Below are 25,902 nucleotides of genomic sequence, written 5' to 3'. Positions count from 1 at the left end.
GTGAACAGATAGCCCATGTACATTCCTCTGTACCTAACTGCGTAATACCCAATACCCCTGGACTCAGAACTGGGACCCTTTCAATGTGTTATAAGCTCATTTATAACTTAAACACCCATTTCAAGTGGTAATAATATTAATAACTATAATTATTATTTATTAAGAATAGTATTTTTGTGTCCTGAGCACTGTGTTAATTACCTTAATAGGTGGGCACTGTTATTAGTTCCAAAGATTAGGCTTAGCAACATTAAATTTCCCAGGGTCGTATACCAGGAAGTGATATAAAATGTATTTGAATCGGCCTGTCAGACTCCAAAGCCTATGTTTCTAATGCCTATGCTATACCACCTTTTATTGCCATGGCCTGTTAAATTTGATATTTAATATTCTCAAGTACATTAATGAAATGATCTACACAATCAGTGACAGAAAAAAGAATCAATGGAGCACAAATGTCATGATCCCTGGTATATTGTGCAAACTTTATTTCCATTACATAATACTGAAAGTTAACAGGCAAGAACTACCCATTAATTAAAATTCTTACCTCTTCTGAGCACATCGAAGCAAACCACGGCCAAAATAAACTAATGACATAAAGTTTTCACAAATTTCATTTTCTTGGATTACCATCTTCATCACTAGAAATTTATTCTCAGCTTCTATATAATCCTGTAGCAACATAAAACTAGGTTTGGCTGATGTAAAAATTATTTTTTCCTTTTACAATAAACAATTATTTGCTAAACTAGAAAAGATAGAGCAGCTTTAATACTGATTCAGTCATTTGGTCATTTATTCACATCTCTATTTGTAGAATCTCTGCATATGATCCCATAAAAAATGTACTCAGCGCTTAATAAAACAGTTACAAAAGAACTTAAGGTCTTTAGTGTTTCAAAGTGAAACATTAAAATAATAATCTTTATGTCTAAAACTGACAAATATTACTAGCAAAAATAAGGGCTCTTCTAATGACTATGGGAATATAATTCTTCCTATTTTTTTTTTCTAATTGGAGCACAAATCTTCCTAATTTTTAAAACAGGAAATAAGTGACTTTTTGACCACACATACAGTCTCTTTTGGGGAAGGATCATCTTGATTCTAAGCAATATAGGTATAGAAGTAAAGGTCAGTTCTAATAAATGTTTCAGTTACTATTATTAGAATAGGCACAATAGCCCCAATCTCCCTGAGGGAAAAAAAGTACTACATGGCCTCATTTTAAAACATCCTCTAGCACAACACACTAAACAATAATTAGCATTATGTGAAATTATTTAAACTGGAAATGTTTTCAGTTTGTCACTTATAAATTCTACTTCACCTAATTAATAAGTTAGACTTATTTATGAAACCAAGAAGAGAGTACAAATTTAAGAATACAAAAAGTAAAAGAGATATCAAGGCTGAAATTGAGAAATCATTAAAAATAAGCAAAAGAAAATGTTAAATTTGTAAGGACCCTTAGAGATCACCTAGTTAACTCCTAGATTTTTACTTTTGTACTTCACCTTATTTAATGAAGAACTGAGGTCAAATTCATATTTTACGTAAGAGGGTAAGATAAAAACCAGAGAGATTAAACTACACTACTACACTAGAAAATGGATTAAAATGTATATATGAAACAAGCAAAACAAAATTTTCTGTTTTATACAAATGGTAGTTATTTCAAGGCTATACGCTTACATTAAGTTTATCTTATCAATATTTTTAGTTTCACAAAATAGTCTCTGGCACAATTACTCTGTATCTTAAAAACATGACAGAAAAGTCATGGAATGGTTTCAGTTTTTAGAGAATTTTTTTAAAAAGCAAGATTTTAACTTACTAAAATGAAGTCAAAGTATGTGAAAAGATTTATTTGTAATGGACAAATAACACATACTACATACCTCTTTCTTTCCTCTTTCAGTGAGTGCTACTCCATACATAAACAGTAATGTCAGGTAATAACCAATATTAATCTGATGTGCCTAAAAAGATAAAATATACCTTAGTTGATTATTTAGACTATGCTACTTCTCAGTATAGAAAGCTTAATTAAATACCCTTGGCCTATTTAATAACTATTAAAAGGAGCTAAATTATCATTTTATTGTCAATCATCTAATAATCATGACAGAATTCATTTTAGATGTATTTAATAATTAGACCCAGAAGAAAAACAGTTAATAATCTCAAAATAAAACATTAGAGTTTGAGCAAAGAAAATAAAAGCAAATGCCATCAATATTTATTATACTAAAACTTTTCAAAAAATTCTAATTCTCCATTTTTCTCATTGTATTTTAGGTGAAGAACACTCTGTTGTTGTTGTTGTTATGTTAATGGCTCAGTTGTATCCAGCTTTTTGCAACCCCTGGATTGTAGCCCACCAGGCTCCTCTGTCCATGGATTCTCCAGGCAAGAATACTAGAATGAGTTGCCATTTCCTTCTCTAAGGGATCTTCCTGACCCAGGGATTGAACCCATTCCTCCTGCATTACAGGCAGGTTTTCTACCATCTGAGCCACCAGGGAAGCCTCTAGAAACACTTTAGATAATAACAAATACCCAAGTATCTACCATCCAGCTTAAAAAGCACAAGGATCTCTTAACAAAGTCTTTTACTGTTCATGGGTGCTTTTGTTATAATACTGGAGTGGGGTGCCATTGCCTTCTCCGTTATGAACCAAACTTTGTCATAAACAAAGTTTATCACTTATTTAATGAAAAATTGAAACACAAATATTTCCTTCATGTCCTCCTTCAGAGGACCTTCCCGACCCAGAGCTCAAACCTGCATCTTTTGTCTCCACCATTGGCAGGCAGGTTCTTTACCACTAGTGCCATCTGGAAAGCCCTTATTTAAAAACAGCCTATGCCAAATTAGAGATGGAGAATATAGATTGGGCATTAGGAAGAGTGAGGATGGTAAAAGGTATATGTGACTGTAAAGGGGCAGCAAAAGATTTTCATGGTGATGATACAGTTCTTTTATCATGACTGCAGCAGTGGTTATAAACATATACACTTGTGACAAAATGGCAGAAACCAATACACACCTGTACATAAAAAACCTTATCATATCTGGCCTGAGAATGCTATCCTTTGAAACACCTGCTTTCAAGTCTGACCCTTGGCTGGTGTCTGGAAATCTGGATTTCAAGAGTGTTACCATTGTTCTCCAACAGGGGTGGCTCACTGTACTTAGACTGTTTGTGCCAAAGAAGCAACTTATGCTGAACATCAGGAAGTTTCTTCTGTGAGTCCGGAATTTTGTTACATTTTAGACAGAGGATCGCAGAAGGCAATGGTACCCCGCTCCAATACTCTTGCCTGGAAATCCCATGGACAGAGGAGCCTGGTAGGCTGCAATCCATGGGGTCGCTAGAGTTGGACACAACTGAGCGACTTCACCTTCACTTTTCACTTTCATGCATTGGAGAAGGAAATGGAAACCCACTCCAGTGTTCTTGCCTGGAGAATCCCAGGGACAAGGGAGCCTGGTGGGCTGCTGTCTATGGGATCGCACACAGTCGGACACGACTGAAGCAACTTAGCAGCAGCAGCAGTATATATCATCTCTTAGAACCTATCCTGAAAGTCCTAAAAAAAAGATCATTTTTCCATCTCTGTGTACACCATTGTAATATGGGAGTGGTGTCTTCGGCTACTTTGTTTGATGTCTGGGTAGTCCTTGCTTGAAGATAACTCTAATCCATCTTCTACACGTATGCAAAACTTAGCTTACTTTACTGACCCAATTATTCAAAGAACTGCCTTTTCCTTTTATGTCCTGTTCTATTGGTTCTTATTTTTGAAGCAATGTTTATGTTTCCTCAGATTTTTCTCTATTTCTAAAGTATCATTTGACCTCAAATATATGTCTTGTCAATTGTATCTTACATGATTACACAGATAATAGAAGTTCCAATTTTTACAAATACAGAAATATCAGTAGAATTATGTATAGAAAGGATAAACAAAAGGTCCTATTGTATAGTAAAAGGAACTGTATTCAACATCCTGAGATAAATCATAATGGAAAAAATATAAAAAAAGTATATATAACCAAATCATTTTGCTGTACAACAGAAATTAACACACTTCAATTAAAGAAATATCAGTAAAAAGAAGAGATGTCTATTAATCAGAAGGAAAGGAAGAAGTAGTTTTTGAAGTTCATAACTCATGTCTGACTGGGAAAGCCCATTTATACTAGTTCAAAGTTCTCTATTTAAGATGAACAATTTTATGGTAGGAAAGGAAACTAGAATAGGCTTATTAAAGAGATGAGGTCATGAGAAAGTACAAGACAAATGCAAGAAATCAATTTATATGTATTTCTAGAGGTAAGTAAGGAAAATACAAATTGGCCTACACCTTAAAATAAGCATATACTGGATGCTCTCTCACTGAAAAATGTTGTCAAATCCACTATTTCAAACTTCCAAAAGAAAACACTTACAGTATAATTAGTAGCTTGAATGTTCTTAAGTGCTGCTTCTAGTCGTGTTATTAAGAAACGTAAGGTCAAAGCAGGAACAATTTCCTCCCCATTCTGGCTATTGGCTGCAACTTCTCTCTGTGAAAAATAATTTGGCCAAAAATTTCCTTAAGTTACAACAAATATCAACATTTATTTTTATTAAACAAATAATATATGCTAATCATAGAAAATCTAAAGAATAAAGAGGCCTTAAAAAAATCCACACAACCTAGACAAAACTGTTCTTATATTTGTTTGTTTTTAAGGATTTGACAAATCTTTATAACTACTTCCTCAAAATACTAAATACCAACTTTGCAAAAGAATTGGTAACGTCCACTCCTACTTCAGAGGAAAAGTCATAATCCCACTTCCTTCTGATACCTTCTATTCTCTAACATAGCTAAAAACTTCTTTCCAGCCCTAAAACTCTAGTAAGCAGGAAGGCTGGCTTTAAAAATACCAACACCAGGGCAAATCATCTTATGCTGTCATCTAATTGAAACCAAGTTAATATATAAATTATGTACCATAGTTTGTTACTTACATGGATGAAATAAAGGAAGACCTATGTCTTATCTCTGTGTCCATTCCCCAATGCCTTGTACCCCAAAGTGCTTGGCTTAAATTACATTCGGAAATTTAATCTATACTTTAACTCAGTTTCCAGTTTCCAATATTCTCCAGTTCTTCTCCTAGGTTAACTAGATACTTTACTTCAGTCTCCATAACATTCAATTTTCTCTATCAAAACACATCCCTAGATAAAGTAATACAGGATCATCTTTTTAAATAGTGTCTACACATTGACATTTTCCAAATTCATATTTTGAGCTCAGAACTATCATCTGAATTGCAGACTCATCTAACTCATATACTCAAGAATATCTCTTGAATCTGAGAAGGTATATAAAATATAACACTGAAGCTCTACCTTTGCCAAACAGTTTAGGTAGTTTCAGAGCAATCCTCTCAATCAGAACTTTAAAAAGCTGAATAAAGTACAATTTTTTTTTTTTTAATTTTGAAAGCAATGGACTACCAAGGCATTAAAATCTATGGGGCCAACATGCAAGAGAGAAGGAAGGCCCAGAGACAAGAGACTGATTTTGCAGCCACTTTTTTTTCTTAATGCAACTGCTGTATTCAGTTGTGGCTGAGAGGTTGAAATGCTAGGCAAAGCTTTCAACAAAGTTGTGGAGCTGGGAGGGAAATTGGGAGTGTATGACCTACCAAGGAACAGGGTCCCTGGTAAACACCTTATTCTTTTGGTTAGAATCCTGAAGAAATTTACCCTTAGAGTAAAAGTGTCTGTTTTGGTTCCAATTGGAAGCAGACCCTAACACAAAGATATGAATGCAAGTACTTTATTTGACAGGTGCAGAGAACAATGGTAGTGGAGTGAAGAAGGGAATCAGGGAAGAGAAAGCAGGCTTTAAATTAACAGGTGTGTTATTAAGCTAGTTACCACAGTGGCTCACTAGGGTTAATACAACAGAAACCATTGAAAAATTCAACCTCAGTATTATTCAATTTAAGGAGAGAGAGAACTGGGATTTTTTATATAGTAATTCCCAAGGCTTATTGATGGTGTGCTTTCTGAGGTCAAGGAGAGTACTAATTCCTTGAGATCTCTAAAATTCTGTGAGAATTATAGCTTTCTGCAGTTCCAGGTGGCACAGTGGTAAAGAATATTTTTGCCAATGCACAAGACTCAGGAGATGTGGGTTCAATCCCTGGGTGGGTAGATCCTAGGAAATGGCAACCTGCTCACAGTATTCTTCCTGGAAAATCCCATAGACAGAGAAGACTGCTGGGCTACAGTCCACGGGGTTGCAAAGAGTTGGACACGACTGAGTGACTAAGCATGCATGCATGCAGTTTCAGAAAAAAAAAAAAAAAAAGCCTGAAGCATAGAGATGTAGATACTGAAAATTAGAAACTGTCCAGAGCATACTGAAATGATTCAAGGGACCAAGGAGTATGGGCAGGGCACCAACAGTATCTGCTACAAAGGGTAAGCCACAAACAGACACTTTATAGAACAGAAGTAAAACTTGGAATCATCTCAATCCCTAGCTAAATTAAGTGATCTGTAAGAAAAGCACAAATAATCATTACTAAGAAAGATTCTGCCTTGTTTTTCTAGTTATTCTCAAAAGAAGGTTGCCTGAAACCAACCCAGGCAGCCATTGTAAGTACCAGAATTCTGTATTGACTTATAATAAACATATTTCAGGTGAAACATGGTGATTTGACATTTTTCTTATGACATCCTCATAAAATGATGACTGCAATACCACCAGTTACCATTCATCATTATACAAACTTGTTATAATATTATTGACTATATTCCTTAGGTGTATATTATATCCCCTTGACTTATTTATCTTACAGCTGTAAGTCTGTATCTCTTAATCCCCTCAGACAAAGTAGATGACTATGGAATTTGTATTGAAGCTTTCATGTTCATTTATTTATGAGTTTGGTTATTTTTGCCTTTTTTCTTAACATTCTTACCAGGCATTTGTTTTATTCTATTTCATTAGATTTGGCTATCTTTATTCTTTTTTTAAACTCTGCTTTTAATTTGCTGTTCTTTCTTTAAACTCTTGAATTTTGTTTAGATGACTGGTATTCAACCTTACTTCTTTTTCTACTATATGCATTTCAAGCTACAAATAATCCTTGCAGCACAGCTTTTATCTAACAACACAAATTATGATACATGTTTTTCATATATTTTAGTTCTAAAATGTATCTAATGTCCAATGTGCTAACTTACTTGACCCCTAGATTAACTAGATTAGAGGTATATATCTTAATTTAGGAACAATGATTTTCTAGTTTGTATATCTATAACTAATTTCTAAATCAACTGTACAAATGTTAGAGAACATGCTCTGCATGTTTTGATTCTTTGAAATTTGATGAGACTTGCTTTATGAACTAGCACACGGTCAATTTTTGTAAATATTCTGTGTGTATTTAAAAAGAATATATTTTTTGTCACTGTTGGGTTCAATGTTACATATATATAAATGAATTAGACCAAATAAATTAGACTACATTTGCTACAGTTCTACTAGCTTTGTGTTCATGTTCTATCACTTATTAAGACAGCTGTGTTAAAATCTCCCTCTGGGACTGCTGATCGGTTCATTTCCCCTTTAGTATTATCAATTCCTGTTATCTTATACATAAAATTCCTGAATATATTTGGGTCTACTTCTGGAATTTCTCTTCTATTTTCCAGACTTGTCTGTAGAGTCAAGAGCAAGTAACACAATCTTTTAGTTATTAGAGCTTCACGGTAAGTTTTAACATCAAAGTGGGCAAACTCCCAGCCCTTTGTTTCTACAATGCTTTCATAATTTTCTTGGCTATTCTTCCTTTAATTTCTGATTTGAACTTTAGAATTAGCTTTTAATAAATAGAAAACCCTCTTGTTATTTTTCTTGGAATTTTGTGATATTTGTAAATTTTAATTTCAGGAAAATCAGCATCTCTATCACACTGTGTCTTCCTATATCTATTGCTTCCCATTCAGGTCTTCATACCTTACTTTTTAATAAAGTCTTAGAAATTTTTACATATTGTTTTAATATAGTATTTATTTCTAAACTTAAATGTGAAAAAATAGGTGTTTCGTGGTACCTGCTACAATGTAGATTCCCAGACCTACCCCCATAGATTTTCATTCTTTGAGACTAGTATCAGGGTCAGAACAGGTTCATGTAAGTGGCTTAGAAAAAACTTTGAGAAATACCAATTTATTTCTTGTGTACTTCTTAAGTGTTTTCCTGGGTACTTTATCTTTTTTGTTGCCATCAGTAGTACTTTTCTTTCATTCTTACCTTCTAATTAGCTATTGTTTATATAATAAGGCTACTGATTTCTATTTCATATTGTGGTTTCTAGGTGATTTTCAAAAGATGAGAGGGAAAAAGTGGCATTATTCCATCAATTTCAATCCAGAATTCATATTTGTGGTATATTACCTCAGTTAAGGTTATAATTGTACATAAAGTCTTTGGATATTTTTAGAGCTTTTTTGAATTTTTAATCATAATAGTATTAATTTGTTTCATGGAAATAATTAATAATATATTCTTGCACAGAAAAAATAAATGTGGCCTTTTCAGGACACATATGGTGTTGTCTCCTTCCCCCAATTAACTGTCACAAAGAAGAGTAGATAATCATTTTCTTTAACTTTGGGAAATTTCATTAATTTACAAACTAATGGCTATCTTGTGTCAAAAGCTTCACAAATTATCTAGAAAAACTATAAGATGCAAATCAACAATCTATTCTCTAGAATATTTATCTCATTAAAAATCCAGAAGTCTTATTATTTTCTTTACATTTTATATTTTTAAAAAGCCATCAGCATTTTACAAATTTGGAAAACTGAAAGCAGTTCCCTCTTCCAGAACAGTATGTTGCCCATTATTAGAATTCAACCCTAGACCTTATAAGCTAGTAATAGCTTATAAGCTACTAACCCACATCCTTACTATTACTCTTGAAAGCCTAGCATCAATTTTATTTAATTAATAAAAGTCTAAGCTGAAACCAAAGCCCTTCATAAGGTGTAAGATAGTTTCAAGAACTTAGTGTCACTGTTATAGTAAAGAAAGAAGGAAAGAAAGGGAAGGAAGAGGACCGAAAGAGGAAAGGGAGAGAGAGAATGAGAATGGATGGGAGGGAGAGAGGAAGGGTCATTGTAAAGTAATAAGAAATACAAATATTGATCTGTCCCCAGTTCCTGCCAATATTTGGTCTTTGACTCTGGTTCTAGGCACATAGCTCCTAAAACCCATGGAATTTCCTGGATGATAGGGAAGACAGTGTCTTTTGTTCTAAAGTGGTAACTCTTGGTGGACTCCTGGATGGACACTTGGGCACCAGAAAGATCAAGCCATGATTAGAAATTTGGAACTTTTAGCACCATACCCCTAAAGAGGAGAGGGAAGCTGGAAGATAAATTAATAATTAATACATCAACATACCTACATGATGAAGTCCCTGTAAAAATTCTAAGATTATGGGGTTTGAAGAACTTCCCGTTTGTACATGCCAGGAGAATGGTGAACCCAAACTCCAAAAGGAGAGAAGTTCCTGAACTTGAGACCCTTCCTTGCCCTATGTATCTCTTCATGTGATTGTTCAGCTGTATCCTCTATAAATCACATCCTTTATCATGTAATTAACTGGTAAATGTGTTTCCCCTAGTTTTGTGAGCTGTTCTAGCAAACTACTGCACTCAAGAGGGATCATAGCTGAGTATACAAGTGTTCACTGACTGGCCAATGGATAGCCAGCCAGTCATAAGTACTGGGAAAATCGAGGACAGGTGATTGGCATCTGAAGGGGAGCAGTCTTAGACTGGGCTCTTAACTTGTGGGATTGGATGATAACTCTAGGTAGATAGTGTCAGAACTGAAGTGACTTGTAGGACACCCAGAGAATGCTGGAGAATTGACTAGTGTGGGACTAAAGCCACATATTTAGTGTCAGAAGTGGTGTGAGTATGACAGTAGTGTGACAGTAAAGGAACACAGTGTGTCATATATAGAGAGCTATACTTCTGCCCCAAATACCAAATTATTATCTTACCTGCATAGTTTGGAAGGAAAAATCTTCTTGTAAGAACTTCTTGACATGAGGAACCACACCTTTTGGTAGAGTGTTAATTGCATTCAATAATTTCTTCACTTCTAATAGTAGGTTACCAGGGACAAGATCAGTAGGTGTGTCATTTTCCTGTTTGTCCTAGACAACATTTTTTAAAATTTACACCATTATTCATGATCTTATTTACTCCAATATTAAAACCAGTTGACATATTTTTTTTAAAGTACCTTTCCATGCTATATGTGATCACTTTGACAGACTACAGAAAATCCCCATAAGACATTCTCTCTGTTCTCAAGGAATGTAAAACACAGCCAGAAGTTTAAGATCAAAACTCTAGAAGGTTTAATTTACGGAAGCCCATTATAAACGCATTTATAAGTTATAAACAAAGCATAGATTCAAAGATGGGAATAATTATATCTTTTTTTATTGTGGCAGGATGGGAAACATGAATGATTTTAGGCTTAAATGTGAATTAAGCCTCAAAAAATGATTGCCCTTGAGAAATACACAGCATGTAGTGAATTGGTCCATTTAAAGGCATAAAAAATGCTAAGTTTAAAATATTAAATAGGTTATTCTACAAAATAATATGAAAAGTATCTCCAACAGTGCTTTTTACATTATGTGACTAATGCGTCAGCTACTACATACAGCAATTTGAAAATGAATGCAGTTGTAATACTTTAAATTATAATTAATTAGCACAATATAATCTACACCTAACCTCAATTCAGTCAGAGCTGAATAAATAGTAATAATCTTGGGACTTCAGGAACTGATCCTTGTAGACTTAATAAAGCTGTAATTAATGGTTAACTGATAGCTATATAGTCAAGTCTTGCTGAATTTTCTATTAACATTAATTGTGAGAAACGAGTGGGCAACAGAAATGAATAAATGTCCTGGAACGGATGGATGATGGCCTTCCTTCAAACCTTAACAAGATACCACAGTTCTTACACCCTGCTGAAACTTTGGGATTATGAATATGCAGCCACTGACCTATGTATATAAAAACATTTTTACTGCAGAGGCCACGTAGAGTCACTGAGAAGGCAAAACAATCACTGGTATGGGGTGACTCTGACTGCCAGGTTTCTAATAGACCTGGAACTACTCAGAAAAAAATAAGGTCTAATGCAGGACTCCTCCTCCTCCTCCTCTCCCCTTCTGGGTTTGAGTCTTAAATTGAGATTCCTTCACCACCTACAACACCAAACAAATACATCTTGCATTTTATGGTACACTTCATTATATTTACATGCAAAAATGTAGGAAATGTTAACAGTTTGCTAAATCTCAGTAAGGACTATATGTGTTCACTGTATTCTTACAATTTTATTGGTAGGTCTGAAATATTTCAAAATGTTAATTAAAAAGAGCTTCTAAAAAATAACCAAACAAACTTTTACAAAGAATGATCATTGTCAAAAGTGCATGTATTTCAAAGTAAAGATCAATTCTGCAGTCAAAGTCATTGCAGAATCATCTAAGACTAATTATCAAATTGGTACACAAGTAAGATCATGGCATGAATAAAATATTTTCAACAGGAAATACTATAAGCTTCATGTTTGTTAAATAATCTTATTATAAACACAATTTAATTTTTAAGTTGTCAAAATAGTTGGTACTCAATCTATTTTTGCAAAATAGATTTAGCATCTAAGCCAAAGTCAACTTAAACTTTCTACCTCCTTTGCCCATGTGTTCTGAAATCTATATCTAGAAATGGCTTTTCTGGATCCAGTCCCCCTAGACCAAGTGTACATCCCTATGTATATTTGCACATGTTGTATCTTCTCTGCAACATTATTTTAATAACCTTATGCAGGTGAATACTATAGTTATGTTATGTTTATATATTTTTCTAAGTTACTAGACAACTTTTATAAACTTTATTAACAAGTGGACATCATTCATTGTATAAAACTATGTCGAAAGTAAAAACTGCATTAAAAAGAATCTATCAAACAAATATCTCTCATCAAGGCTTCACTAAATATAAATACATATGGCATTCACAAATGTATCTTTTAATCTACTATAAAGTCTATTGTTGCTGGTAACAAGCACTTTGTATTAGTGTATAATTAAGTTATTCATTTAGAACTGGAGGTTCTGATAGTAAAAATAAAAACAGGAAAAAGAATTAACTTCCGAAACACATCAACGAAATTTCTTACTAAATAAAATTCTTTGTGTATGTTTTCTTGCTATGTGTATAGTGTTCATCTTGTTTGAATTTTGCTTAAAAGGATAAATAAGAGATATCTTAAAACTGATTATTGTGATGTTTCTGGGCAAGTCAATTCACTTATCTACTAATTTTAACTTACAGTGAGGATGGATGTTTATAATAACTTTGAGACACGAATATCAATTATGAAAAAAAGATTTAGTGATGACCACATAGGTAGGAAAACTTTTAGCAGATAATTAAACTGATCAGATTTAGTATTCTATTCTTACACAACATTAGTTAACTAAATTTTCTCTTACCAGTTGATCAGTTGATTTGTCTATCTTTTTCTTGGTTTCCTCTGTAGCCTGCTCTTCCAGAGGAAGATGCCTATTTTAAATGAAAAAGAAAGGTATATTCAGAGCATCTCTTTACAAAGAACACAATTAAAAATTTTTGATGAATTTTTGCCTGTATTAGTAAAGACTCTAACATATGAATTTTTGCCTGAAAGTTTCAAAAGTGTAAACAATACGTACCAAAGCCTGGTAATAGTGGTACATGCTATCTCTCTTTAAGGACTCACGACAAAGAAAAGAAATTATTCCAAGTCCTTACTGGATGGTGGCAGAGAGAACAGAAAACTGATGTAAAAAAATTTTCATCTTTAACAAACACACAATAGATCAAAATAATGGGAAAAATTAACTTTATAGCACTGTTTCAGTGTAAAGGAAAAAAAAGATTGATATTTTGTTTTGTGTGTGCAGGTGTGTGTGTGTTTATGAAAATAATTAAGGTTTGGGAAGTGTCTATCTTACATAGTTTTTTTTTCCAGCTTCTTAGCATCAAGATTATCTGGTTTTCCAAAGTGGCTTTTGTAACTGAAATAGAACAGTATCATATTTAGAAATTATTTAACTATTTCTGTAGAAAGGAATAACAGGTTTTGCTTTTGACATGTACTTGAAATGTGAACATATGCAGTATTGTTTATTGAACCAAAAATTTATTTATAAAATTGCTTTTGCCTGCATACAGAACCATGACACAAGATCTGAGAACCATAACATAGGGTCATATATGATTTATATAATCTGCTTAATTCTATATTCTAGCAGAGAGAAAACTGAGGGAGAAACCTCAACTGATTTATTCAGAATTGTACTTTGTACAATTGATTTATTCAGAATTGTATTTTGTAAATATCCTATTTCACTTTACATTTATATACTCATTTGACTGACAATCATTTATCATCCACTATGTGCTAATTGATTTTGTCAGGGAAAACTGGGACAGATAAACAGTACAGAACTGTCTACACAGTGAACATTACAACAAAAGCTGATTTATACACACAAACAATATTTCACAACAGGAGTCAGTGCCCTTTAAAATGTCATGGTAAAAAGAAACCTGTTAACCATTTTTTCCTGCACTTCTAAGCCCCATTCCAAAGGGAACACAAGGCATTTGTGTTATCAAGGAATGAAAAATACTAAGCAGTCTTCTGAAGCCTGTTAAGGTTTGAGAGAGTAAAAAATGTTCTTGAAAGGTATATTATACCTGTTGACTCCACTTCAGGATCATTTATTCCTTAACCCAGTAGTTCTCAGTCCCAGATTTTAATGCATATTAAAATTATCTGTGAAGCTTTGGAAACATCCAGATGTCCAAACCCTACTTCAGAACTTCTTAAACAAAAGTGTGGAACATGAGCTTCGATATGTTCCATAGGTTCCATAACAAATTTTGATGTGAAAATTTGACTAATCTGCACTTGCTCCACAACATTAAAAGTGCTCTAATAAAAGTTGCTAATGAAATTCTATTTGCTACTCCAGTAGCTTTGTCTTGGGTCCTCATTTAGTGACCCTTTCTGTATTATTTAACATAATACATCATATATTCCAACCCTCCTTGAAAACCTCTACATCCTTTGCTGCTATTGTTTCTTCTCCTACCCCCTCAGCTGTCCACTTACCAGTTTGTACCACTGGCTAGCCCTCTTCCTTTCATTTACCTTAATATTATTTTAATAATATTTACATAGAACTGCATATGTTAACACTATCAAACCATGCTCCCCATGTCTTAGATCAGGACGGTACCCCAGTGGTCATATATGGCATCTACTTTATTCTATTAATGGGTAAATTAATGCCCAAAGAAGTCATACACTAGAATGCAGCAAAGCTAAAACAAAGTGCAAGACTAGTATTTTTTTTTTTTTTTTGCTCTTCTGCTACTTCTACCATCTGTGTACTTTACTCTGCTGCTAGGAAAAGCTGAAATTTTGCTATAATAATAAACCCAAAATATACATATATAGCATATAGTAATGTTCCATATTTAGCCCTCTTTCTTCTTACTAAATTTTCTATTTAAATCAATCTCATTTATGCCCATGAATAAACACCCTCAAATAGGAATCAGGTTCTTCTTATTCACTATCTTTACCTTCAAGTCTCCAGCTCAACATCTGATATAAAGTAGATACTCAAATATTTATTGAATGTATGAATATACAAACAAATAAGTAAGCAAACTTCCATGAATTCAAATAATAACCCATTCCAATGATTCACAAATCTGTATCTGCAACCTTAATTGTTCTTTGATGTTATAGCTACATATTTCCATCCACCTATTTGACAATCTCCGTAAGACTATCTTAGCAACACCTCAATCTGCTCATAGCTAAAGTTGAACTCATTATCTGTCCTCACTTACTTTCTCAACACACATTAAAACTGTTCTCCTTTTGTGATCTCCATGTTACTTAACAGTACATATTTCCTTGTGATCATTACAAACCTTCAACCTATCTTTACTTCTCCTCTGCCCCTTTTCTCATAACTCTGAACAAAATAAAGCTAACTCATCAGGAGTCAAACTCCTCCCCAATAATTTATCTTAAATACTTTTTTCTTGCTGTTTCCTCAGCTAAACAACCTCCCATGTGCTCTGCTTCTACATTCATCAAAAGCTATCTTTATCCTTTAAAGCTCAGTCCAAATGTCACCTTGTAAAAACCCACTGAACCCCCCCGTCAATTAGTGTTTCATTCTATATACAGGCACAGCATTTCTACTATAATACTTACGCATGCATTTTGCCTAAATATAAAACAACTTTTTATATATCTTCTGACTATATTATAATTCTAAGTTGTTTTCAATTGCTAAGTCATGTCCAACTCTTTGCAACCTCGTGGACTGTAGCACACCAGGCTCCTCTGTCCTTCACTATCTCCAGGAGATTGCTCAAATTCATGTCCATTGAGTCAGTGATGCTATCTAAGTACAGATATTTTATTTTAGTCTTATTCCCTAAGTGTCAAGGAGGTAATTAAATATTTGCAAAAACAACACATTGCTTATTATATGAGATAGGGCAAGGTGAGAAGGAGACCTCCAATACTAACCAGCTCTTTGCTATTTTATGGGAAAGGTCTAAGCAGGATGAACTTTCCCTAATTGGAGGGGAGAGACTGACATTTAGCCTAGGCCCAGTTGAACCACTTAGTAGTCTTCTGTGTTATACTAAGGATACTTTATATAAAATGGAAAAAATAATAGCATTCCCTCTTAGAGTTGTTATGAGGTTTATATGGGTTAAAGTTTGTAAAAGCATTCAAAACAATGTGTGGCAGAAAGTAAGTCTATTTAGTGTTTCTTTCTCAGTCGTGTCCAACTCTTTGCGACCCCATGGACTATACCCAGCAAGACTCCTCTGGTCATGGAATTCTCCAGGCAAGAATACTGGAGTGGGTATCCATTCCCTTCTCCAGGGGATCTTTCTGACCCAGGGATCAAACACAGGTCTCCCACATTGCAGGCAGATTCTTTACCATCTGAGCCACCAAGGAAGTCCCAAATCTATTTAAATGCTTGTTAAATGATAAATAAAACATTACTTTGTTGTGAATGTCCCCAGTGTGGCAAGCTATGGCACATCAACTCTTAACTATTGAGTCAGGGTCTAAGTCCTTAGAGAAATTTTTTAAAATTAGATTTTACCCAGTTTACATCCTCTACTAAAAAACTGTTGTCTTGAAATATAAGGGTATCTCATTCACACTAGCTTCTCAAAATTTTCTGAGAAAGGCAAATGTTGTGTTTTTAGAATGTAACACCTACAGTCAGTTTTTGTCAGCCCATCCCTTACCTCACAAAAAATTCTTCTGGTAGAGAATCCATGCTGCATAATATTCTTATGCAAATCTTATTCCAAGGCTTGAAGACTGACTTTTACGACTGCTGTTTAAAGCTGTAAGGAAAGTAATGTTTTTAGTAGGAGGGTAGGAGGATTTCATTCTTTTTCCCCACTACTTAAATAATATATAATCATTAAAGAAAATTTTGAAACTGCTATAAAAGAAAGTGAAATTACATAGTTTCATCATCTAAACATAAATAAATCATTGCCTATGTTTTAATATACAAGCATATGTATATTTTACCAATTTATAATCATATTGAATATGGAATACACCACAGTAGCTTCTTCACTGAATTATATCAAAAGCACTTTTCATGTTATTTTATACTCCTAGTAAACATTCTCAATGGCTACATAACAATTGATTGACTGCGGTTTCCTTAGCCACTTCCTGATAGTCGAACATTTAGTGTTTCCCATTTTTTCAATAAATAATTAGTACTGTGATAAACTCCATTGCCTGTAATGGGATTAATTCCTTACTATAAATCCTCAGAAATAGATTTCCTAGGTCAAAGACACAAATATTTTAAGCTTCTAGGTGCATATTGCTAAATGGCTTCCCAAATGGTTTGTAATAATTTATTTCCCAGTTATAAGAAGTACCTCTTTAACACAATCTTTTTTTTTTTAATTGAAGGATAACTGCTTTACAGAATCATGTTGGTTTCTCCCAAGCCTCAACATTTCTCTTAGTCTAAAAATAATATTTTGGAGAAGGAAATGGCAACCCACTCCAGTATTCTTGCCTGAAAAATCCCATGGATGGAGGAGCCTGGAAAGCTACAGTCCATGGGGTCGAAAAGAGTCAGACACGACTGAGCGATCTCAAAGAAAGACAGAAAAAATAACATTTAGCTACTTTTCTTCAAAATTGTATGAATCTCCATTAATAGGAGACAAGAGATGTGAAGAACTCTTGCATATTCTCTGATTCAAATATCACTGGATGTTGTGGGTGTTTCCTGAAAGAATTAAAAAAAAAAAAAAAACTGTGGCAAAATAAATGAAAACTAAAGGGGAATAAAGTATCATTAGCGTATCTACCGGAGAAGGCAATGGCACCCCACTCCAGTACTCTTGCCTGGAAAATCCCATGGATGGAGGAGCCTGGTGGGCTGCAGTCCATGGGGTCACTGAGGGTCAGACACAACTGAGCAACTTCACTTTTACTTTTCACTTTCATGCACTGGTGAAGGAAATGGCAACCCACTCCAGTGTTCTTGCCTGGAGAATCCCAGGGACAGAGGAGCCTGGTGGGCTGCCATCTATGGGGTCGCACAGAGTCGGACACGACTGAAGTGACTTAGCAGCAGCAGTAGCAGCGTATCTACATCTTTTATTACTCTCTAATTTAACTATCCCAAAGCCAATTCTTCCAAAGTTAGTCCCATTTGATCTCTTGTACTGAGGGTTCAGGTCTCCAAATTCTATTGCCCTCTGTTACGCTGGCTTCCCTTTCTGGTCCCACTGTACACAAGCTGAGGAAGAATTACAGTAAAAGTATATAAAACTATTGCATGGTTCAGTTCAATTCAGTCACTCAGTCATGTCCAACTCTTTGCGACTGCATGGACTGCAGCACACCAGGCCTCCCTGTCCATTACCAATTCCCAGAGATTACTCAAATTCATGTCCACTGATTCCGTGATGCCATCCAATCACCTCATCCTCTGTCGTCCCCTTCTCCTCTCACCTTCAATCTTTCCCAGCATCAGGGTCTTTTCAAATGAGTCAGTTCTTCACATCAGAGCATGGTGCTCTGGGACAAAGAAAGAAATTATTCTATCTATATTATGTATTTGACTTAGCTTCTCTGTTCCCTGATGGCTCAGATGGTAAAGTGTCTGCCTACAATGCAGGAGACCTGAGTTCAATCCCTGGGTGGGGAAGATCCTCTGGAGAAGGAAATGGCAACCCACTCCAGTACTCTTGCCTGGAAAATCCCATGAGAGGAGCCTGGTAGGCTACAGTCCATGGGGTCTTACAAAGTCGGACACAACTGAGAGACTTTACTTCCTGTTGGCTCACCTGGTAAAGAATCTGCCTGCAATTCGGGAGACCCAGGTTCGATCCCTGTATTGGGAAGATCCCCTGGAGAAGGGAATGGCAACCCACTCCAGTATTCTTGTCTGGAGAATCCCATGGACAAAGGAGACTGGCAAGCTACAGTCCATGGGGCTGCAAAGAGTCAGACACGACTGAGCCAGTAACACATACCAGTTCTAAGTTACACAAAAAGGCTTGAGAAACAAGGATAAAGGATAATTCTCTAACAATTCAATGCTAGCTGATATTTCTTAATCAGAGTACAAATGCAAAGATTTACAGACTTCCACTAAACTCCATCATTTACAATGGAGCTTTCTAACACCCATTTCCTGCCCATACCTAATAAAACACTTCTTGCTGTCAGTATTTACATAACTCGCCTATACAATATAGTTCTCCTAGGTATATTATTTTCTACTTTTAGTTTTATTTCAAAAACTCAGTATACAAAGTCATATGTCTATTAAAATTTGTGTTCTCTATTCAAATACAAAGATACAAACTAAAGCCAATAATGAAGCAGAGAAAGGTTGGATAAAACTTGCTATTCTTTCACACAAACTCAGATCTGCTTTCTCTCTTAATAAAGCTGTACAGAAAAGGACATGGCTTTGAAAATTGTAGGACTGTGATCAAACTGTTTTTATGGTTTCTTTAGCCTCCCTGTTATTTTAATTAAAAAAAAAAAAAAACCTGACATTTCATAGCCAGAGCATACAAAGTATGCCTCTCCTAGAAAAAATAATCCTCTCATTTTCTGAATTTAAAAACTCAGGCCTGGATATTCCCCTTTCTGATAAGCTCTCCTTCAGTTAGTAGCTGTTTGCATAGATCATAGTGAGGCTGAAAAGGAGGAAAACCCTCTGGCAATAAGGCAGACAGAATGGAAGGCCTCTACTAAGCTATTCAGTGTACAGTTTGAAAAAGAAAAGATTATAAAATTAATCAATAAATTAAAATGTATTTGGATCATAAATTAAGAGTTTAAAAAGGCTAATGGCTTTCTTTTTCAGCCTGCTTTAAAATACAACCTGATATCAATCTCTGTGGTGAAAGGTTTTCCAGGAGACAGGATGATTCAGTTAAGTTCACTTGCTCAGTCGTGTCTGACTCTTTTCGGACCCCATGGACTTCAGCACGCCAGGCTTCCCTGTCCCTTCACCAACTCCTGGAGCCTACTCAAACTCATGTCCACCACATCGGTGATGCCATCCAATCATCTCATCCTCTGTCATCCCCTTCTCCTCCTGCCTTCAATCTTTCCCAGCATCAGGGGCTTTTCCAATGAATCGGTTCTTCACATCAGGTGGCCAAAGTATTGGAGTTTCAGCTTCAGCATCAAACTTCCAGTGAATACTCAGGACTGATTTTCTTTAGGATGGACTGGTTGGATCTCCTTGCAGTCCAAGGGACTCTCAAGAATCATCTCCAACACCACAGTTCAAAAGCATCAATTCTCCAGCACTCAGCTTTCTTTACAGTCCAACTCTCACATTCATACATGACTACTGGCTAAACCATAGCTTTGACTAGATGGACCTTTGTTGGCAAAGTAATGTTTCTGCTTTTTAATATGCTGTCTAGGTTGGCCATAGCTTTTCCTCCAAGGAGCAAGCATCTTTTAATTTCATGGCTGCAGTCACCATGTGCAATGATTTTGGAGCCCAAGAAAATAAAGTGTGTTTCCATGGTTTCCCCATCAATTTGCCATGAAGTGATGGGACCAGATGCCATAATCTTAGTTTTCTGAATGCTGAGTTTTAAGCCAACCTTTTCACTCTTCTCTTTCACTTTCATCAAGAGGCTCTTTAGTTCTTCCTCACTTTCTGCCATAAGGGTGGTATCATCTGCATATCTGAGGTTATTGATATTTCTCCTGGGCATCTTGATTTCAGTCTGTGCTTCATCCAGCCTGCTATTTCACAGGACGCACTCTGCATATAATGAGTAGGGTGACAATATAAAGCCTTGATGTTTGATGTACTCCTTTTCTGATTAAGAACCAGTCTGTTGTTCCATGTCCAGTTCTAACCGTGGCTTCCTTACCTGCATACAAATTTCTCAGGAGGTAGGTCAGGTGGTCTGGTATTCCCATCTCTTTCAGAATTTTCCACAGTTTGTTGTGATCCACACAGTCAAAGGCTTTGGCATAGTCAATAAAGCAGAAGTAGATGTTTTTCTGGAACTCTCTTTTCGATGATTCAGTGGATGTTGGCAATTTGATCTCTGGTTCCTCTGCCTTTTCTAAAATAAGCTTGAACATCTGGAAGTTCACGGTTCATGTACTGCTGAAGCCCGGCTTGGAGAATTTTGAGCATTACTTTGCTAGTGTGTGAGATGATGATTGCAATTGTGCGGTAGTTTGAGCATTCTTTGGCATTGCCTTTCTTTGGGATTGGAATGAAAACTGACCTTTTCCAGTCCTGTGGCCACTGCTTTGTTTTCCAGATTTGCTGGCATATTGAGTGCAGCACTTTGACAGCATCACCTTTCACGATTTGAAATAGCTCCACTGGAATGCCATCACCTCCACTAGCTTTGTTCGTAGTGATGCTTCCTAAGGCCCAGTTGACTTCACATTCCAGGATGTCTGGCTCCAGATGAGTGATCACACCATTGTGGTTATCTGGGTCATGAAGACCTTTTTTGTATAGTTCTTCTGTGTATTCTTGCCACCTCTTCTTAATATCTATGGTGAAAGGTTTTCCAGAATTGATCATTAATCCCATCATTTCCCAGGAGCTGAGCTGCCATGTGGCAAGCCCCACAGGCAAAACCGGCAGCAGTAGCACTTTACAGCCTTTCTTGGGAAAGAAGGTATAAATGCCTAGCAACAGAAAGGAAGCAGCCGGCCTGCAAAGTTACCACTGTACTTCTGAAATAATCAAAAGTTCTCACTATTCTAGAAGAGGCTAAAGGATACTTTTAAAATTAGGGTTGCTGCTAAGTCACTTCAGTCGTGTCTGATTCTGGGTGACCCCATAGACGGCAGCCCACCAGGCTCCCTCGTCCCTGGGATTCTCCAGGCAAGAACACTGGAGTGGGTTGCCATTTCCTTCTCCAATGCAGGAAAGTGAAGTGAAAGTGAAGTCGCTCAGTCATGTCCGACTCTTCGAGACCCCATGGACTGCAGCCCTCCAGGCTCCTCCATCCATGGGATTCTCCAGGCAAGAGTACTGGAGGGGGGTGCCAGTGCCTTCTCTGAAAATCAGGGTTAACATGGGGGAAAGGGTGAATCCAGTTTCCCCATGTGTATTCATTTCAGTAGACTTTCCTTGTCAGCAGGAAATGAAACATTTACTCTGCCTTTTTGGAATTGAGGAACTGCCCTTCAACAGGAACTATTCAGGTCTGGCTGGCTGACCACAAGGCAAGCTAAAGTTTAGTGTCGATTTAAAGCACACCTTTATCCACTAACCAAAATGATTTTACCTGCATGTTGCTTTACTGGTTGAAAATAAGGTACTGCCATTCATATCCTGAAGCAGCAAAATATCTTTTTTACTGCTGCCCCTTTCTGAGGTTCCATCACCCACTTTTCCTCTCATGGAATTATAACAAGTTTTTTTTAATTTAAGAGTTTCCTTTCCCTATTTTTAAAGCTGTGCTATTCACAAAAAAGTAGGCACAACTATTGTTTATAATTTTTTAATCATTCAAACATTTACCTTGCAGCACTGTCACCTCCTTAAACTGTATATATTTACATTGTCTTTATATCCACTTAAATGCTCATTTTAACTCTTGTTACTTGACCAAGTTAGAGGCTCCACCTGGCCAACAAGTTTACATTTCAATGTATGGGTGGATGTCCTATGGTCCCATGAATTTGCTAGCCTTATCAGTTGTGGCACTTACAGATAACACACTGCCAGGTGGGAAAAGTGCATAATAACAGTGTAAAAAAAGCAGTAAAAATAAAGTTCATCTTTCTTAATGTTACTAGCTTGAAAAAAAAAAATATTGGGCTGGGTAAATCTTGGTTATGAGAAGTTGTCCTATGCATTTTTAGCATGTTCAGAAACATGCCTAGCTAGCCAGTGTATGACAGTAGCAACTCTCTCTCACCTCAGTCCCATTGTAGCAATCAAAAACATCACCAAACACTGCCAGATGTCCTTCAGGGGACAAAATTGCCCACAGCTCAGAACTACCTATTAAATGAATTAAAATGAAAAGGCTAACTAAATGAATATAGATTGTTCTCAGCAATTAAAAAAAAAAAATCCTGTGATTAGGTATCATGTACGTGTGTGTGTGCTCTGCCACATCTGACTCTATCACCCCATGGAATGTAGCCTGCCAGGCTCTTCTGTCCATGGAATTTTCCAGGCAAGAATACTGGAGAGGGCTGCCATTTCCTACTCCAGGGGATCTTCTGGACTCAGGTATCATGTATAAACACAACAAATCATTTGTCTACAAAAAAGAGAAATTATAAAGTATCTCATTTAGTTTCCATCAGTGTGAAAAGTTGAGAGGTTGCACAGGATTCGTAGCTAAGAGCACAAGAGACACTGGAGCCAGTTTATAAGAGTGTACAAGTCAGCTTCAACACATTTAACCATGAAACCTTAAGTGGAATGAACATCTCCGTACTTTAGTTTCCTTATTTGAAAAATAGGGGGAAAATTGATCCATGATTCACAGGGTGGTTGCAAAGAGTAAATGTTTTAAAACATGTAACTGAACATAGTAAGGACTATATTTGTTACTATCATCATCTTCATTTAATTTCATTTAAATTTATGGCAAAATCAGTTCACTTTCCTTCCAATTCTCTACCTTGGAGAAAAGCTATTATATGAAAAGGAATAGTAATAATGAGACTTAAGAAAATGGGTCAAAAACATCTTTCAAATATATCCTACATGATAACAATTGGCAGTTTAATCTGCATATATTTGGCACCTTGCAGTTTTCATATCAACACATATGAATCTGCCATATTCTTTAAACTGCATGATATCCCATTGTATAAATGAAACTATTTACCAGACCACTACTGATAAATACTTCAATTGTATCCAGTTTGTGTTTGTATGTGGGTTTTATATATATATTTTTTGGTATTATAAACAATGCTGCAATAAACAATCCTGAACATGCAACTTGGTCAAATTTTGAAAGCTACTTTACAAAGCTGGATTTCTATTTCAGCACTGAATTAAATGTATTTCAGGTCTGTTACTAAAGCAAATTCTGACAATGCTAGTTATCACTTCTGCTAGACTTTACCAAAAGAATTCTAAAACACTCCTGTAACTGGAGATGTGAGATGTTCGGGCCACATATAGTACAGTAACCACTCCAAGGCTGAAGAAACTACAAAGAGGACACTTTCTAGGAATAACTCAAGACATTTTTATGGGAGTTTCTTTGAACCAAAATTTTAACTATTAATCTGTCAGTCAAATAGAAACAGTCATACTTGGTGGCTTTGAAAAGAGTAAAGCAGGAGTTTTGTGGCTTCAGCACTCTCACATGTGAGATAGTAAACAACAAGGGCTAAAGACATCAGTTTAAACTCAAAGAATAACAGATTGTACAATTAATTTGTTATTAGCTGTCTGAAGAATGGCCAAAATATACTGATTATTTGATTTTCTACTTTTCCATTTATTTCTTCCATTTTGTATTAATTTAGGTTCTTGGCAAAGACTCAAAATGAACATCTGCAAGACATAAATAACCCATTGCAATGCTGGAGACCCGGGTTCAATCCCTGGGTTTGGAAGATCCCCTAGAGAAGGGAATGGCTACCCACTACAGTATTCTGGCCTGGAGAATTCCACGGACAGAGGAGCCTGGGGGGCTACAGTCCATGGGGTCACAAAGACACAACAGTGACTTTCACTTTGGCAAGGCCTCAAAACATACCTACACAAGGGAAGCCAAAATATCACTTTCCCCCAAGGAAAAAATATATAGTTTGCTTAAGTAAACTCCAAGACTGATTGACGATGGTTGGAAAATCTATGCAAAAGTTATCAGAAACCAAAGATTTAATCTGTCCCCAAAGATCAGGGTACTACTCAGCTCTAGCTATTTAGCAAAGATCATTGTTGGCACTATCTGGCAGATCACACCAGGACACAAGAAAATAGCAATGCACACCCAAGGCCCAGAAAATAGCAATGCACACCCAAGGCCCCATCCTTACAAATCTGCCAATATGGGGAACATCCTTGCCAAAATTAGCATCTTGTCTGAAGAAGGTATTTAATTCTCTTCAGATCTATTCAGTCATTTATTCCTGAACTTACACAAGCAAATTTGAAGTGTATGTATATATATATATGTGTGTATATATATATGTGTATATATATATATATATATATTATAAATATTTGGAATGTATCTATTATAAATATGCACAGGTTAGACTTCGCCTGAAAAAAATCCAAATATTAAACAATCCATCAGTTTCAGGTTACTTACAGGTAGCACTGCGAAAACCATGCTACTCAAAAATGCAGCTAGGACTGTTGGAAGGACCATTTGTTCAGGAAACGCTCCCAAAGTGGGATATTTTCAGTCATTTAAAAATATTACATTGTCATTACAGTTGTTAGACAATAATGAAAAAAAAGGATATGACAGACTGTTAAGACATGACTCATATCGAGATGACAGTCAAGCAGGGAATAGAGAATACAATATATACTTGACTCTCCCACCACCAATGACCCTACCCAAATCCAATATTATCCTCCATCAAGGTTAAAGATTTTGGAGAAGTCTCCAATTTTTTGGATCACATACTTCTAAAGAAGCAAATCTGAAAATACAATGAAAATATATGGCTAGCAATTCATTTATGTTATTAATGCTATTGTAAGTACTACTATAAAATAAAAAGAGTAAGACTAAAATTGGTAAAAACAAAAGTTCTAATATTTATTGAACTGAACTGAACACTGTAATAGTCAGTTTCACATACCTAAGGTGTGCATACTCTACTTTGGACTCCCGTTTCAGAAAATGACTTCACATTTTAATTCAGGAAACATATACCCCTTTCCTGATCTTGATAATTTCTATTTCCTAAAAGACTAGAAAATTTTAAATGAGATATGCAGAAGACACTGCTCTGCACAGAGGCTTTCAACAAATACTAGTTATAATTAAAAATGATTACTGTAACTTAAAAGTACGCCATTTCATGTTTGCTGCTGCTGCTGCTGCTAAGTCGCTTCAGTCGTGTCCGACTCTGTGCGACCCCACAGACGGCAGCCCACCAGGCTCCCCCATCCCTGGGATTCTCCAGGCAAGAACACTGGAGTGGGTTGCCATTTCCTTCTCCAATGCT

At 35.8% G+C, this 25,902-nt stretch overlaps 1 protein-coding gene across 10 annotated transcripts in view; it reads right to left on the bottom strand.

Moving 5' to 3' along the window:
- Nucleotides 1-25,902, bottom strand: part of DZIP3 (DAZ interacting zinc finger protein 3) — a 129,937-nt gene that overhangs the window by 99,013 nt on the left and 5,022 nt on the right. For 6 of the 10 annotated variants that reach the window (XM_061387289.1, XM_061387743.1, XM_061387915.1 and 3 more), the window contains exons 2-8: nt 16,485-16,586; nt 13,133-13,195; nt 12,632-12,701; nt 10,106-10,261; nt 4,463-4,579; nt 1,905-1,985; nt 551-675 (exon numbers count right to left, since the gene is read on the bottom strand). In XM_061387289.1, coding sequence (XP_061243273.1) covers nt 551-675; nt 1,905-1,985; nt 4,463-4,579; nt 10,106-10,261; nt 12,632-12,701; nt 13,133-13,195; nt 16,485-16,516 — 644 coding nt within the window. In that variant the 5' untranslated portion in view covers nt 16,517-16,586. Of the gene's footprint in view, nt 1-550; nt 676-1,904; nt 1,986-4,462; nt 4,580-10,105; nt 10,262-12,631; nt 12,702-13,132; nt 13,196-16,484; nt 16,587-17,287; nt 17,366-18,569; nt 18,720-25,902 lie in introns of all 10 variants that reach the window. The other 4 variants (XM_061387563.1, XM_061388074.1, XM_061387376.1 and 1 more) reach the window with 3 other exon arrangements.

Source organism: Bos javanicus, chromosome 1 (assembly GCF_032452875.1).
Source record: "Bos javanicus breed banteng chromosome 1, ARS-OSU_banteng_1.0, whole genome shotgun sequence".
In the NCBI taxonomy this organism is placed as follows: domain Eukaryota; kingdom Metazoa; phylum Chordata; class Mammalia; order Artiodactyla; family Bovidae; genus Bos; species Bos javanicus.
The sequence above is the reverse complement of the archived record's forward strand: the minus strand, read 5'-3'. Positions and strand labels throughout refer to the sequence as shown.